At 33.0% G+C, this 18,584-nt stretch overlaps 1 protein-coding gene across 1 annotated transcript in view; it reads right to left on the bottom strand.

The window, feature by feature from the left end:
* Window positions 1–7,796: 7,796 nt before the first annotated feature.
* Window positions 7,797–18,584, bottom strand: part of LOC129005404 (protein pelota) — a 95,323-nt gene continuing 84,535 nt past the window's right edge. The window contains exons 7-9 of the mRNA XM_054434290.1: window positions 16,985–17,177; window positions 12,272–12,378; window positions 7,797–10,020 (exon numbers count right to left, since the gene is read on the bottom strand). Coding sequence (XP_054290265.1) covers window positions 9,926–10,020; window positions 12,272–12,378; window positions 16,985–17,177 — 395 coding nt within the window. The 3' untranslated portion in view covers window positions 7,797–9,925. The remainder of the gene's footprint in view (window positions 10,021–12,271; window positions 12,379–16,984; window positions 17,178–18,584) is intronic.

Here is an 18,584-nt window from a genome sequence, read left to right as displayed (position 1 = left end):
ATTAGTAGCAAATTTCCCTTATAGGGAATACGCTATTACCGTATGTCTCATGGTATCTAGACCCGGGACTGATTTACTTTTTCATTTTGGTATTCCTAAAGGCCAAAAATACTGTTGGTTCAAATTGTTATAATATAACGGGTGGTCATAAATTATTGGACACATTTTGAGATTACATAAACCAATAACCAAGCAACTTAGAAACTTGGGAATTGTTATATTAAATGGCAAATAATTTAAAATAGTTTTATACAGTAACTGCAAAACAATAATTACATGAATGCCAATAATTATAAAAAGTGGTTATAAAACATGTTCAAAAATCACTCAAACAGTGTGTGTAAGTTTTTTTCCTCAATGACTCGTGTTGCAGCATAGTCAGCATGGATAGCGTGGCATAGTTAAAATAATATAAAATATAAAACATAATTTTATATTGTTCATAAATAAAAATAATCAGGGTGGATGTAATGTCCCAAGGACAGTTAAATATTTCAAAAAGTAATAAAGGGTGTTTCAGTAAAGCGTAGCGGGCTATGCAGATTCAGATTCTATGTGCAAACATAAGTCGAAAATGTAGTATAAATATTTTTCGATTTCGGCTTAGTTTAGCCGTAATCCGCCATTTTGTATTTTTGAAAATAATTCGTAACTCAAAAGCCCTTGGAGATATGTTTATGAAACTTGGTATAAACTTTAAGTCTACAACTATAAACATTCTCCGAAAAAATCTTTGATCATCAGGCTCATCGAATTTCAAAATGGCGGCCATAAAATTTTTTAAAAGTCAAATTCCATGAAAACCAGCAATTAAAATAAAACTTTGAAATACAATATGTAAAGTCCTTTTTATTACAAATCGAACGACACTTTATTTGCAAAAAACGAATAACAAATAAAAAAGTTATGTAGCTTTTATAATTGTTTTGTCACTAGTTTCTATGGAATTTAACTTTGTGATTTTAAAATGACTGCCATTTTGATAATTACTATTAATAATAAAAGTTACATAACTTCTTTTTATTTATTATCCGATTTTTTCAAATAAAGTGTCATTCGATTTGTAATAAAAAGGACTTTAAATAATGTGTTGCAAAATTTTGTTTTAATAGCTAATTTTCATGAAATTTGACTTTAACATTTTTAATGGCGGCCATTTTGTTGTTTTAATAGCTAATTTTCATGAAATTTGACTTTAACATTTTTAATGGCGGCCATTTTGTTTTTTACCCATAGCGTTCCAACGCATCATTTTCAAGAGTGCCACCATCGAAATTGCATTTCTCAATGATCAAACGAAGAGATTGAGACTACTCCCATACATGCCTCATCAAGGAGCACACGGGTGAACATTTGACAGTGGACTTTAGAGCTTAAAAACAAATAATTTAGTACATAACAATGTTTTTTACAGTTATTGGTTACTGAGAAAAATAAAAAAATTGCAATTTAAAAATCCCCCATGATATTCTAATAGAGAATATTTTTAACAATTTCTTTCCTTATTTATGGATTCATTTTTATAAAATTGGGGAAATTTATTTGTTTTTTATCATACTATTATTGTTTTATTAAAAGATATACTATATTACCCTCCCTGTAGCAGCAAACCTATAGGTACCAGTTAAACCTAATGTTATTCAATAGGTTTGTGAAAATCAAATAAAGCAAATGGAAATTCGCTTAGTCTGCAGGTTTGCTGAGGTAGAGGTATTTTTATTCATACTTTCATTTATTTTCGATTAATAGCAAATAAACTGGCATTCTCTCTAAATCAATACGGTGTTTGCTTAAAACAACTATATTGTGGAAATATTGAAAAAACCACAATATTGTTATAAAGGGTGGACCAAAAAAATAGGGACAATTTTAAAATGTTATTACTCAGCTGTTATAAAGGCTGGAGAGTTCATTGATGCGACAAAAGAAAGTTTATTTGATGCCATTTAGTGTATAGTTACTATGGATCATCAATGCTTACCGCAACATCGTGCCTTTGTCATAGAGACTTTTTTGAAGAATAATTTGACTTTCATTTCTACTCAACGTCAATTTCGTTTTCACTTCCACATTGGCCGTAATAGTGCAACCCCAAAGCGAAAAACTATTTAAAGTTGGGTAAGTAATTTCCAGAACTCGTCTTCTGCACTCAAAGTCAAACCTAGTGGGATACCTCGGACTGTTCGAATGCGGGAAAACATTGAAATGGTTCGCGCGAGTGTCCTGCGTCGAGCGTCCAAAGCCAACCGTTTGAAAAACATTGCATTGAAATTTAAATTTCCATAGGTTTAATTTTGAGTACAAAAGCCGTGTTTAGGACATTGTTTACCCATCTTTGAGTAGTTTATTCGGTTCGGGGCTGCACCATTACGGCCAAAATTTAAGTGAACACGAAATTGACGTTGAATAGAAATGAAAGTCAAATTTTTCTTTAAAAAAGTCTCTATGCCAAAGGCACGATGTTGCGGTAACCATTGATGATCCATAGTAACTATACACTAAATGGCATGGCATCAAATAAACTTTCTTTTGCTGCATCAATGAACTCTCCAGCCTTTATAACAGCTGAGTAATAACATTTTAAAATTGTCCCTATTTTTTTGGCCCACCCTTTACATCATTGGAAATTCTATTATTTTGAAGGTCTGTATTTTGACCGTTATTTACGCTACATACTTGCTATTGGGCTTAAACTGTCACAAATTTATCCTCGTTTAATTATATAAAGTAATATTTTCAGTAAAATCGACTGTTCGCGAGATAGAGTGAAAACCCACAGGAATGGTCAGATTTTTGCTATTTCGTTAACAAGTGGCACGCCCTGCGGCGCGCGGTGGTATCTCGAGGTGGATAACTTGGATGTTATGTTATGGACACAGCACTAACAACATATCCAAAATTCAGAACTACCCGACCTTTTGCACAGCAACCCCCTATTTTTTTGACATATTTACTGGACTATTTTAGCCAAACTTATGAACGTTGTTTTGTCAAATGTTTAGATGGTTTAGACGTAACTAATTTTAATTTTTTAATTTTTTAAACAACGCTCAAGATAATTATTGAACAATCAATTGAATGGAGAAATAAGATTCACATGCTCTTCATCGATTTCGAGAAGGCATTCGACAGTGCAAATCGAGGAATGTTATGGCAACTGCTAAGAAAGTATGGGATTCCAGAGAAGATAGTAAAAATAATGAGGACACTATATGGTGATTTTGTAATGAAAATTATACATGAAGGTGTGATATCTGAAGGTTTTGAATGCAATAGTGGAGTGAAGCAGGGGTGTTCATTGTCAGGCACGTTGTTTTTGATAGTAATAGACCATATAATGAAGGAGGGCACTAAAGGAAGAACGGGAATTACTTGGAGAGTTTTTGAGCAAATGGAAGATTTAGAGTTTGCAGATGATGTTTGTCTTATATCAGCAACAAGGCAGCAGTTACAGCAGAAAACAGAAAAACTTAGAGAAGAGGCCTTAAAAGCGGGACTTAAAATAAACAAAAGAAAGACAAAATACATGAAGGTAAATGATGAGGCTCGAGGTACCATTATTCTTGAGAACGAGGAAGTAGGAGACTTTTTGTATTTAGGTAGACAAGAATGGAGGAACAGAAAATGATGTAAAAAGAAGAATAAATAGAGCCTTTGGAGCATTCAGTGTTCTGAACAAAGTCTAGCGAACAAACAGTTTTTCACTTAAAAACAAACTAAGAATCTTCAATTCAAATGTAAAAAGTGTGTTGCTTTATGGGTGCGAAACTTTGAAGCTTAGCAGATCAATAACTAATAAGCTACGTACTATAGCTAATAACTAATAGCTATGTATCAGGGTTTTTTAGAGAGGAAGGTGAGAAAGGTGGCTCTTGTATATTGGTTAGCAAAGCGTTATTAGATAAAGCTAAAATTGTTTTGGATTATAAAAATCTTGCTATGAAATGCATTTTTGAATTTAGTGTAATAGAGATTACTCTGAAATGCTCAACCTATGTCATTGTATCCATTTACAGAGTTCCAGATAAACATAATTTTGAAATTTTGTGCACCCAATTAGAATTATTACTAGATTAGCAAGTGGGAAAAATTATGTAAAGCAGCATATTATCTTAGGTGGAGACTTGAATGTAAACACATTGGTAAATGACAAGTATTCAAAAATGTTAATTGATATAGTTGGTGCTTATGGCTTGCAGTTATGTTTCAATGTACCAACAAGAATAACTAAAAATTCGCAAACTTGTATTGATCATATAATAACAAATTGTTCTGTGGAAAATACCCAAATATTACAACCAGGGCTCTCTGATCATACTGCCCAACTTGTGGAAATAGCCATCTCTGAACAGATTATAAAGAAAAAAAACTAGCATTAGAATATTTTCAGAAAATAGTATAAGTAGTTTTTATAAGGATTTAAAAAATGAGCAATGGATAACTTTGTATAGCATAAACTATGAAGAAAATAACTATGATTTTGTAAACACTATATACAAGGAATTTTTACAAAAATTTTTGCTCCATTTTAATTCTAACTTTCCAAAGAAGCATGTCTCAGAAAATTTTAAACAAACTAAAAAAAGTGGCTTAGTGGTAAAATAATTAGTCTCAGCACAAAAAAGCATGAATAGTTTATGTTGATAAAAAATAATTTAGGAGACAAAAGATTAGAGAATCAATACAAAGATTGTAAACTTAATTTAAGAAAGGAGGTTGGTAAGGCAAAATTGGAATTTTACAATAAAACTATTCAAAATGCTGATAATATTTCTAAAGCTTCTTGGAGTGTTGTAAAACAGGAATTAGGAATATTAAATTCAAAACCCATCAATATTGAGGTTGACATAGGAAAAAATATTTTATTTCAACACTCGCAGGCAGCAGCTTTATTAAATAAACATTTTTTGAATGTTTCTGAAAGATTAGATCTTAAGCCGAATATAAGTGTTGCTTTGGCTTATTCAAAAAACTATTGTATTAATTTAAACGGTTCACTTTTCTTGGATCCTGTGATGCCAAATGAGATTTTATCCGCTATAAGAAAACTGAAAAATAAGAGATCATCTGGTTGGGATGATGTTCCTATGTTCTTAATTAAACGGGTAGGTGAAGTTTTAGCCCCCCATTTGGCCTCCATATTCAATCAGTGCTTAACGTTGGGGATATTCCTGGATCTGCTGAAGTACTCTATCATAAAGCCAATTAAGAAAAACAAAGATAAAAGTTTGGATGATTTTCGACCTATTTCATTGTTATCAGTTTTCTCAAATTTGCTAGAAAGAATAATTTTAAGCAGACTTCTACCTTATCTTGAAAAACATCAAATAATTAACAAAGAACAGTTTGGATTCAGCCAAAATCTTTCAACCGTAGATGCAGTTTCTAAATTTATCGATTTCATCATTAAGAATATGAATAGTAAAACCTCTTCTGCAGCAATCTTTTGAGACTAGTCAAAAGCGTTTGACACTATTGACAGAAATATATTGCTAGAAAAAATGGAAAATTATGGAATCAGAGGACAAGCGATTAACTTAATTAAATCCTATTTTGAAAAACGTTTTCAGATGGTGCGGATAATGACCAAAGTGGCTCATATGACTCCGATTGGGAAATTTGCCATACAGGATGTCCACAAGGATCGATATTAGGGCCGATTCTTTTTTTAATTTATGTCACAGACTTGCCCAAGAATGCTGATTCCACTTTTTCGAATACAATTCAGTATGCTGATGACACTACTGTAGTAGTCCAAGAAGGGAGTCAAGGTGGTCTTGATCTTCATATTGAAGACTGCATTTTTAACTTAAGCACCTGGTTTAAAGAAAATGGATTAAAATTAAATGAAAACAAAACTGAAATAATCAAATTCAAAACTCGTGAACCTTCAGAAAATTCAAGTAAAACCGAAAAAAATTTGTATAAATTTTAAGGAATAACCATAGATGCAAAATTAGAATTTTCTATACATATTGATACTTTAAGTAAAAAATTAAATTCTTCTTGTTTTGCTCTTAAAGTACAATCAAACTCAGTTAATAAAAACATTTTAAAAACTGTTTACTTTGCAACTATTCAATCTAGATTAACTTATGGGTTGGTAATATGGGGTAGTACTTCGTGTGAAAATTTTAATAGAATATTCCGAATTCAGAAAAGGGCCATTAGAATTTTGCATCATATTCCGGTTGATGAGCACTGTCAACAAATATTTCAAGAATCAAAATTATTAACTTTACCTTGTCTTTATATTTATGAATTATGTAAATACTTCATGAAAAATAGAATCCTTTCTGAAAATCACACGAATGCGTATAACACAAGACGTAATTTTATAATATATCCCTCGCACTCAACAGTAAAATTTGAAAAATCTCCTGATTATATGACTCGTAGGGTAATTAATAAATTCTTATTATTAGAAAAAGACACAGACTTTAACAATTGTTTTTTGAAGAAGGTCAGGCAATACTTGTATGACAATGCATTTTATACTTTGAATGACTTTTTTAACAGTAGTGCTAAGTTAGTCTAAGCTTTGAGATGACATTGTACTTACTCATCATTAATTTATGACTATTCTCTATGTACATATTTGTATATTTATGGAGAAATAAAACTCTTTCTTTCTTTCTTTCTTTCTACAAACATGTGTAAGTGCCTGAGAAGACTTTTGAGAATAAGATGGCCCGAAACGATTACAAATGAAGAGCTGTGGCTTCGCTCAAACCAAGAGCCAATTGAAGTACAGCTAAAAAGAAGAAAATGGAGATGGGTAGGGCACACCTTGCAGAAGGGAAATGGAGACGTGGCTAAGGAGGCATTGGAGTGGAACCCCCCTGGAAGCAGGAGAGTGGGAAGACCCAGAAACACTTGGAAGAGGACGTTGGTTGAGGAGTTGAAGTATAAAGGAAAAACCTGGGAAGGGATCAAGAGGGAAGCAATCAACAGGGTCCGGTGGAGAGGAACAGTTGAGGCCCTATGCTCCAGGAGGAGTCAACGGGATTAAGTCAAAGTAAGTCAAATTTAAATGTTTGATAATGCCTATCTATTATATTATTAAAGTGATACAATCAAATTTTATGTAATTTAACGTTTTATCTTCTGTATGCTCGAATCGAAACTAGAGTCATCTCTCATTCACGACTCGAGTTAGTACGAACTCGTACGGAGATTGCCGAAGAACATTTTTTGGCAGACAATTTCATTGTGAACAATATGATAAAAGAATTATTAATTTTTAATAAATTAAGGTTTTCTTTCTCTAGAGCAGAAGTCTAGAATCTTGGTAAAATGATTTGCTGACTGAGGGCACTGCAGGCAGCGCATTAATTCCATCCCCAATGGGTTAATAAAAAGTCGAAGACTAAGATGGGCAGGACATATCTATAGAAGACCAAGGGAGTCAAATTTAAGAGTGGTTTTAGACGCAGTTCCTGCAGGCAGGCGACCACTGGGCTGACCGAGAGTGTGGTGGTGGAACCTAGTCCAAAAAGACACGAGAAGAATGAATAATAAGGAAGAACTGATGGAGGACTGAGGAAGATAGCGAGGTAAAAGTTGTTCGAGGTAAAAGATTGTGAAGTTGTTGGCGAGGTAAAAAACCTGCTTAGGTTTGAGTGGCCAACTAGGTTAGGTAAGGTAGTTTTGTCTAACAAGACACAAATTGTTAATAAAACACAAACTCGACGGAACTAAATAATAAAGTTTTCTTCAGCTGAGCAAATTGTCTAATTCCATACGGATGAGAAATCTATGGGAGTATGTTTTATCTATGGTAAATTACACAGTGATACAACTTGTAACATTTTATTCTTAACACAAGATTTACAAGTCACAAAATATACAATTGATTATGTTTGAAATAGTACACAATAGACAACACCATGCTTAACTTACTATCATACTATCTGATTACACACTCGATCCAATGGCATCCATAAACAAATACAAAAATAACAATGTTATTACTGTGAATTAAAGTGAACAAAATAAAATCTGAAATACAACAATAGCTGGCTTAAAAGTTTTAAGAACTTAAAATAAGAAACAATTCTTGACTTAAGAATAAGTTGTGTAAATAAACCAAATGGTGTAAATAAGTATACTCTAAAAAAACAGCTGGGATATCCTCAAATTCCCAGTAAGGCCACTTTTACTATAGTCTGTTCACAACATTTAGGTGGTTTAAGGGGAAGGTTTCCTGGGTTCCCCCATCACTTATTTGAGCTTAATCTATTATACGAGTATCAGCTGTTCAGCTATCGGCTGTTGTTTCAAAGTTAAAGTGAGGTGGAGGGGATGGAATCGCTTGCCCGCAAACCGCCTAATTTTTGTGAAAGGAGTATACCCTACTGATTTGAATAAAAAAATAATAAAATGACAATAGTTCATTCATAACGGAACGTTATTTTTTTAGACTTTCAATAAATATGAACTATTATTTAAAACTATGCAAAACACAGCCGTGAATAAATAAATAAATACCATTAACATTGCTACACCAGTTTTCTTCTAGCTTTTTGTCAAAATAAATTCTAAAGCTCTTTTCTGTTATACTCATAATAAATAAGTCTGAATATTTATTGTGAAAAGCACTTTCTGTCATGATTTTAAATGAATAAATAATTATATTAACAATCTCAACAAATAAATACTATATTAAACAGTAAAATAATAAAAAAAAATCAACAGTAAAATTACGGTCGGATATAACAAATATCAAAAGAGGTTTAAACTTTAAACCCCTAAATGTGAATTTGTTCTTAATTTTAAACCTTGTATTCTGAGAAACGTAAACATGATAGAAAACATTTTGTAATTTATTTGCCTGTATAAAATTTTAAAACAAAGGCAATTATTGCCTACATATTACAGAAGACTCCCGATTATACACAGGAGGCAGACTATAAAGTTGCCAACCACTTACTTCACCAACCACCGATGTAGCACCAATTACAAATTGATCAGTTGATAAGTTACATCTTGTGTGTGTTTTAATCGTTGTTATTACTAGGCCTATAAATAGGCTATTCAATAATTTGTTTTGTAGTATTGTTAATGTAAAGGCATTAGTCCAATAATACCTTAACAAGTAGACATGTGTGAAAAAAGTTTTAAATGTATACTGAATTAAAAATATTTTATTACCTAAACCTCAAAGTCAAAATGAGTTTTTTCTGGGCATTTTAAGCTAGGCTTGCTTTATCGAAGATTTTGATTATTCACAACCACTCAGCCACTTATAATGTGGATATCAGGAGTCTCTTGTATCAACAAAAATTTTGGATAACAAACAGGCTGTCTAAATCTGTGAGTCAACTGTACAATGTGGTCTAAGAATATAGCGATAACAAAGTTGAACTTGCCAACTTTGAATAAGAATAAATCTCTTGGAGATACTAACAGAACAAAACTGTTATGTTGCGATTAATTAATGTCAAAACTAAGCCTTTATAATAAACAATATGACTTACAACATTACCAATCATAGGCCTACGGCAAATATTTATAAAAGATTTTAACTATCAGCTTGACTCACAGAATAAAAAAAAAACCTTATATTCAGTTAACCTTTTCACGGCAAAGATATAAAAGAAAATGAGGGTATAAATGGTCGCAAGTAAAGAACAGGTTACTACAGTAGACACCCTCTTAAGCGGTCTACCCTTTAAGGTTCGAAACATACTTTCTTTAAAGTAGATAGGTATTTTATTACCAAATCATCACAAAAACTTGTCTTGAAAAATTGGCAATGGAAGTCTACATGTGCTTCCAATCAATGTTGCATTATAGGAGTGTTACAATGCATCTGAAATGTTTTCAAGAGTTTCATAGGCAAACTAGTTGAATCAGTCAGATGACTATTTAGCCACTGCCCCAATCCAAGGTGGTCTGTTAGGGTGTTTACTGTGGTAATATTTTAATCAGTGTCAGATTCTTCACCTTCTTCTTCGTCTTCTAGGTCAGGCAGTGGGAATCGCAGAATGGCAGCTACTCCAGTCAACTGCATCAGCTCTAAAAGATTACCGAGGTCTCTTAGTATCTCACAGTAAGTAATCTCTGATCTTTTATTATTACCAGGGTCTCGGACCCAACAACCTCAGTTAACACAGAGGTCCCTTACATTTTGAGGTTAGAGGTTACAGTAATAAATTAGGAAGTCATGTACTTCTAATTTTAAAAGCATAAATTTACTTTTTAACTGAGTTTATCTGAGCTATGACACAATCATGTAGACATAAAAATCGAGTTGGGTTTATGTTATAGTAATAACAAAGATTGACAACAACTCATACCACTTCAATAGATTCCCGGCCTGTAGTAATCAAAGCTATTCCCACTAACATACTGTATGAACAGTTTTATGTTGTAATGAGTGGAAATGCTACTGCTATTGTTTACGTTCTGCAGACGGTATGAAGTATGCCTACTGTTGGCGGCCAAACTAGTACAGAGTGAGTTTCATTCTGGGTTATTGTGGAACATTCTATAATGATTATTACAAATATTACTATTTAAAAATCACAAAATACTTGCTATGTTTGCTTGACTTGAAGTTGAAATGTACGTTAATAATGTAGTTGTTGTCTTCTAAACGAATATATATATATGTATATATATATATATATTTCGGCATAAACAACCTCTTATAACCAGAGGGCTCAAGTAATCAAGAGTGTGCTATAACAACTACTGCAGTCTACTTTATCAGATCTAAAACATCAGGAAATCATAAACAATATCACTGTTAGAGAGTGATGATTATTACTGAAGAATAACAGGTACTACTGCAGTCAACTACATCAGCTCTGTAACATTAGGAAAACACCAAAATCATCACTTTGGTATGTTATCTTGAGTTAATGTTCAGTTTAGGTTTAGACATTATCTTGATATAATTACCAAACATATATTAGTTATATATTGAGAGATGGCCGACAAACTTGTACCTAATAACTTGAACATTCCAAAAAGTGATGTGTCAGTGTCGATACCAAAATTTATCGATTCTTGATACCACCCAGTGCTCGATTTGTAAAAAATGAGGTGCCGTGACTGTAACCCATTTAATGTGATTAGTCCTATTTATGACAATATTTTATCTTTCCAAAAGAGAGGTACCGGAACTCTGTTCCGCCGTGTTACCACGCAAATCAAGCACTGCCGATACCATTTTACTAAATTTTCTGAATGGATAGGTTTTACTCCACCAACCCCTGTCTACATTGCTGGCCAAAATTGATTCCAGGGCTATACGACCCACCTGTGCAGTAACCTTTGTACCTTCAGCAAGGAATGCAATACACTCAATAATACTGTAATAAATTACAGTACGATGAAAAACATTTGTCAGTGAAACATACACATTGAAATTATAAGCCCAACTTTGAGAAGATAACAAAGAATATACAAATTGGTATATTATATTTTATTCACAAAGTCCTTCCATACAGTATTTTTGAAGTAATTAAGTGTTTTTAAAGTAAAAAAATATATAGCAATAAAAAATTCAAACTAGCCAATTTAACTTCAAACCCTTATAAACACATTAAATAACTACCGTATCAAAGTTAAATGAGGATCTGACAAAAAAAAAGTGTTATGATAACTAGATGTGTGTAAGCCTGATATTTTCAGTCAAGCCAAACTGGAGGTAATATCGTGATCATCTCCCACGGCCGTAGGGACATCATTGTCGTCTTCTGGGATCACTGCAAAATCCTGAATATCGCTCAGGAGTAACACCATCATCATCTTCCTTGAACACGGCAAAGTCATGAATACCCCTCGCGGAAATGGAAAACTCATCATTGTCTTCCGCAATCGCGGCAATTCCGATCTCCCGCTGCTGTATAGATATCATCATCGACTCCAGTAGTCACGGTAATGTCATCGTCGTCTGGCGCAATTGCAGCTAAATCATGAAAACTTCCTGCAGCTATGTGGACATCGTCACCGACACCCGCAGTCACGGAAACAACATCGACTTCTTGTGCGATCGCAGGAAATTTGTAACACCTCCCGCGGCCGTGAAGACATCAGCAGCATCAGGTCTCACGGTCACAAAAATGTCATCGTCGTCTTGTGGGATCACAGCATTAGCAGTAATCTTCCGATTGCGCGATCTTCACAGAAGTGTCAGATATTGGAATAGACTTTTGACAATTGATTCTCAATACCAATACCAATATCCAAGTATCAGTGGTATCAAGAATCGATATACAGAATCGACACATTTCTATCCAAATAAGTTATAGTAACTTACGTTCGCCTGATACATGCATGCTGGAGAAGATTTTCACATCTCCACCACTATCTCTCACACTGTCCACTAGGTTTACGTAACGTTTCCGTTGCTGGATGTCTTGGGATCTGTCAAAAACAAGAGGTCATGTTTAGACACTACAATTTATTTATTTATTTATTATTGTTACTGTTGAATTTTTACAGATATTTGTGTCTTTGTTGTCTTTTTTTTTGTTATTAATTGCTCAAGAGACAATTAAGGACTCATAAAACTGCATGCTACTGATTCAAACTGACAAAACTGTATGGTAAATAAGAAACAATATTTTTAGTGCAGACAAACCATTTGTGGTTTTTGCACTTTTGTAACCTATGTATTGATAATTATTGTTTAAATAAATTTCTTGATTGATTGATTGATTGATTGACAAGGAGGTAATTTAGAACTCTGACCATGAAAGTGGTTTAATTTGGACAGTGAATAGCATACATTTTTATTAAAATGGTAAACATAATTACCAAAAAATGGTTCTTACCAACAAAAATGTTGTGTCCCCAAAAGTTATATATAATTTTCATTCAAATCGTTAATGTATATTGATATTCACACATGTCCTAGGTAGACATACTATAAAAATGTCTAAAACTTTAATTAAACTTAAAGCAAAGTGAAATATTACTTGCACTGAGTTTGCAGTCTAACCATGGGAATGGGGCTAGGTACCCCAAAAACATTTTTTTTATATTGTGCAAAAATGCCCAACATGATAAAAAAAATACCTGTAAATTGTTTCCCATCCAAATAGGCTTTAAAACAGAGGGTGTTTTTAAAAGAATGCCGCGATTTTAAATGGTAATTGCTTGGATACTATTCAAGGTAACTAAACGCTTTATATGTCAAATTGAAGCTAAAATAACTACGTTTTGTTTCCCGTGCAGCAAGGGAGGAAACTTTGACCTTGATATGTGTAAAACAGTTTCGGTGTAATAGGCCGCAATTGTGACTCATATGCCTGATGCCAGTCGCCAGTACGACGTTTACGGCGCAACAGAAGGCACAGATTGTAATCTGTAATTCGCAGGGGTTATATCCATTGCAAAATTAAACTAAATTTAAATCTACTTGATGATAAAGAAACTTGAAGCTGGTTTAGTGAGTTTTGTGGCACCAAAGTGTTTTGAAAAGACATTCACCCGGCTGGCTAAAATCAAACAATGACATAGTCGAAGAAATCCGACATTTCTGCATCATAAGCCCGAAAAAATTGATTGCACGACGAAGTCTTCAGTTTAAAAAACCTAAATTGGTCACTTTATGTTGTTATCTATAAATGATAAGAGTCTTTGTGCCGAAAAAGATTCAGTTAAGACATCAGATAAACATGCCGATCGCCCTAAGCATACAGACTTTGCCAGTTTTACGCTCATATAAGATTGATGAAAATCTGAATGTTATTAAATCATTCCGAATTGTATGAAAGAATGAGAAAAAACTTTATTCTTTTCCTTTCAATTTGACGTTTAAATCGTTTAATTATCTTGAATAGTCCCTGAGCAACGACCGTTTGAAATCCCGGCATTCTTTTAAAAAAACCCTGTACTAACAATTTAGTGTGTTAAATTTTTATTCACATACTTTTTTATTACTCAGACATGACAAGTTTCAACACAATATCTATAAACGGCTTCACATATTATATATATATTATATATATAATATGTGAAGCTGTTTTTTGTTAACGCAACTCCTCCCTTATTTGTGGACCAATTTTAACGTTTAAGGTGTCAAAAGATTCGTCTCAATATGTAGTTTTGCAATAAGGTTTTACAATTCCTACTCTTAAGGGCGTGAGACCCTCTCAAAGGTCGGGGTTTCCCCATAAGAAATACATAGAACAAATTTAAAACAAAAAACAGCTGTTTATAAAAAGAAACTCATTAGCTTTTTGGAAGTAAATATTAACGTTTGTAATATTCAGTAGGTTAAGACCAAGTTAAACAGTTAATCAGTTTTGTTGGAAGAACAGAAAATGCCTCAAGTTCAAAGAAGAAATATTGAAAACGGGAGGATGAGACAATTAATAATAAGATATCTTATGCGTATGAGGAGAGTAGAAAAAGATAGGCCTGGTCTAACAGATACCCATCCAGATACACAATCACTTGGTGAGATGAATAATATTTGCTAGCTCTGCTATGCAACTTACTTTGGAAGTGATAAAATATACGAAGCACATAGTGTTGTCACAGTGGTAAAGTAAACTTGCCTAATATCAGATGAAATGAATGCATGCAAGAAATGTTTACTTCTGGCACTGTCAGGTCGAGATATTTCAAAACATTTATACTCTAATAATGCCTTGACTATGATAAGTTCAAGTAGTAAGATTATACCAAATCCTGGCGGACCTTATGTTTTTATTAACTTTTGTATTACTCGCTCTACACCAATTGAGATAAACGCAAATGGATTCTTTACTTCTAGGTTATGTTGCCAGTTACTCGGACAAACTTATACAAAGTTTTTTGACTGAATTCACCAACACAATCCAGACATTTCAAGTCAAAAATAAGAAGTTTCAAAAACTTATTAGCTATTGAAAGTTTTTGTGGCAATATTAGACCAAACATAAGTGAAGGAATTCGTGTTTATGTATTCAACGATCAAGTAGTTACGGTCAAGTTTATTTTAATGATTCAGAAGAGGCAAATATATACGCTGTTCAAAAAGAGAAAATGAAAATTGCTATCCAAATCTTTTAGCTACAAGAGTTATCCTACCTATTTCGACAAAAGAATCCATACTTTCAAAACTTTTGGACAGGTATTAAGAGAAACTCCACTGAAAAACGTGAGAACGTTCTGATGCGGGGCATATACTGTGACTGACAGACAACACGTTAAAATACGTTAACCAACTTTCAATGGTGTTGCTGCATTAGCCTATTCAAAGCAGATTATGGCTGTCCAGTTGGTAACCCAGAGTTTGTGGGTAAAAAATGGAGCACATGAAATGGTTGGTATCACCCCACTTTTCAGGATTCTCTACGGAGAAAATTCATTTTATTAGGGGGATGTATCAAATCAAAGAAATAAAATTACCCAACATAAAATTACTTAACACAGGTTATCAGTAAGGCAACAGTTTTCTTCAATTCTCAATGCTGGAAAAACTTTGTAGCATCATGTTAACTCGAATCAAAGCAGATTGTTTAGCATTCATTAGAAGTTATAGTTATCAGTTAAAACTGAGAGCAGAAATAATGTGGGTGAACCTTGACGACGCAAATACAGATATTTAAAATTATTTTCTAACAAGTGTTTAAACAACTCTATAAGATTTAATTAGAATTACTCGAATTTAAGCATAACGTTTTCCTCGGTGGTATGCTTCATACTATGCGGGGCTCATTGAGCCGCACGGGTTCTCTAGTTATTTTATATTTATCATTTAACCCTCCCACTGGCACATAGTAAACTCTGTAATGGCAAGGAGATTTTTGCGATTTTGTAGATGTATTTTTTTAAATTTATATAAATTTAACCAATAGAGCAATCTTATTGACCCACATACTTGGTTTGAGTCTAATATGATTTAAAGAATTTGCAAATTTCAAAACTATAGATATTTATAAAAATAAAATTTAAAATGAAGTAGGAAAAAAGAAATAGTTTTTGAAAAGTTGAAAGGAACACTTTTTTATCAACAGAACCCCCTGTAAATTATTTCTTCGAGTTTTATTTTAAAAACATGTTTTGTAATTATTTACTTTCTTGTTTACTCTTTCTTACATAGATGTTATATTTTTTATTAATGTAATAAATCTTATAAAATGTTCATTATGGTATTCATATATCACACTATACAACCTCAATAACTACACTGGTGGCCCCGACGTGATTTAGAAACAACATTGAAGCAACATGAGAAGCAGCATTGAAGCATGAGGCTGGGAGTAGTAGTAGGGGTGGGGGCGAGCACCATGAGGGTATCATTCCATACGTTTCAAAAGTAGTGTGATTCTACGTCCTCAAAATTCATCAAGACAAATCAACATCATCCATGCAACCTTCAACTATCATCAGCCAAAACAAAACCCAGGTTAGTTTAGGTCTAAAAATGTCAGACACTGTTGAAAATGTCACTGATGTCAATTTATCAACCAATTCAAATCATCTTTCGAAATTAAATGTCAAAATTCCACAATTTTTTAGAATAAATGTCAAGGTCTGGCATAGGACCTTACGTCAAGTTGACACACAATTCTTTACTAAAAATATCACTCAAGGTCGAACAAAATACTATCACATTCTTGGAAACCTTGATATCGATGTTGCCGAATTGCTTTCCGACTTTCTAGAGAAACCACTTAGTCAAAGTCCTTATCAAGACCTTTGTAATCGCCTGATCACTGAATTCGAAGAATCAGAGAGCAGAAAATTCACTATAAGAATGAAATAGGAGGCAGTTAAGAATAAAATTTTAACCATATTATGATCGCTCTTTGCAATGAAAAAACTACCGTTGCATAAGTAGAAAGAAACATTCTATTTAAATAGGTAATAAAGGAAAAACTAAAAAAAAGACTAAAAAACCTTACCGAAACCAATGAAATTAGCAGCTGACCCATCACTAATTATTTTCGATAAAAGCTAACCTTTCCGCTAACCAAAAAGACTTTGTCGTGGGTCTACTGAACTAAATAAGAAACACAATGCTAGCCCATCCCACCTGAACAGATTGTCAGAGATGAGAAGAGTTTCAACAGCTTGGCTCTCATTGGCTGCCTCGACATGCTTGAGTCCGTAGAAAGCCTTGGCAGGCTCAGTTTGCAGCATGGTGTAGAAGTAATCCAGAGCTTTCACCTCACCCAAGGCCTTGGTGTCGGCCATCTTGGCTACCACTACTGGGTCCATTAGAACTTCTGAAATAAAATCAAAGCTTAAGTTTTTTAAGTTGATTGTCATTTGCAAACAACTTTTACAAAAATAAATATGGCACATTTCTACTATAATAGGGAAAATATTTCTGTAGATATCACGGCAAGCTTTAACTCCCTTTCATGGGTGTGTTTTCTGAAAGTTTCTTTTTAAATTTATTAAAGCTCAAAGACTGGTCTGTGAAATAGAAAGACAATTTGTTGTAGACTTGTATGCATTGATAATATGGCCCATTGTGGAACAAAGCTAATCTGTAGCTTGGAATTTCCAAAAGTTGTTTGTGTCTAGTTTCATAATTATGAGTTTTTTTACAGTTTTCAAATAAATAAAGGTTGTTTTTAATGAAAAGTACCAAGTGTAAAATATAAAGAGCAGGAAGGGTCCATCCAGTGACGTCATTTTTTAATGTTTTTGATCCATACAGTTTCTGTTCTAATATTCGTGGACGGTCCCATTGTTGTTACGTTCCGCGATCCAATGACTAACTAGAGCGCATAATATTCGCAACTTGCAACAATGCTGGTCAAAAGCTGATATGTTAAATACTATCACGAGTTTGTTATTGAGCTTCATTGTAGATATTTTCAATATTGATTGTTCTTCTGTATGGAAATGATTGATGATTAAATTAAGAATGAAGAGGGAAGGTCTATCAAAGAGAAATTGGCTTTAAAACTTCATTAAACGTGGCAAAACTCAAATGGAGATGATTTACATAGAAAACAAATAAGGTATATGTTTTTATACGTTAACTCGAGTTCTAAATTAATAGTTATATTTTGGCGTTCATTTGATTTAGACATATTTTTAATGTAATTCAGTATAAAAACTAAAAACTAACCTCTCCACACTCGCATGAATATACTCTGATCTCAAGAGCATTTAAAGTAAAGGCTATGGCATTTTTTGTCTCACAAACCCCTAGATTCAGCCTTGAAACTCCATTATACAGCAGAAAACCACATCATAGAGTATTTAGAGTGTATATTTGCACTTTTTACTAATTATTTTGCCGTTTTTATGTCAAAACTTTAACTTATTTCTAAGAGTAGATTCATCAGTGGAATTCTTAGTTTTGAATTAAAAAAAAACACGTTCTTAGGCCTAGCAAAAACTGTACGATGCAACTAATGGTAATTAATTAACATATTATTAAACATGTCAATTAATTGGTAGAGGAAACCCGATAAACTATAAAATATGATATTAACTATTACATAACATTAATTCTTATAAAATGGCCCAGGTTAAAAAAATTACAATACTGTAATTATACTATTTTTAAATGCAGAACTTTTATTTTGATTTTTTTTTACTGTGACAGTAATGAGAGTTTATTTAGGCCAACTATGACTTTCATTTTTCAATGACTTAAGACGACAGGGCCGTGC

The sequence above is a fragment of the Macrosteles quadrilineatus genome, unplaced genomic scaffold (assembly GCF_028750875.1).
Source record: "Macrosteles quadrilineatus isolate MER2022 unplaced genomic scaffold, UCM_ALF_1.0 Scaffold_1__1_contigs__length_201487025, whole genome shotgun sequence".
NCBI lineage: Eukaryota > Metazoa > Arthropoda > Insecta > Hemiptera > Cicadellidae > Macrosteles > Macrosteles quadrilineatus.
This window is presented reverse-complemented; position numbering and strand designations above follow the sequence as displayed.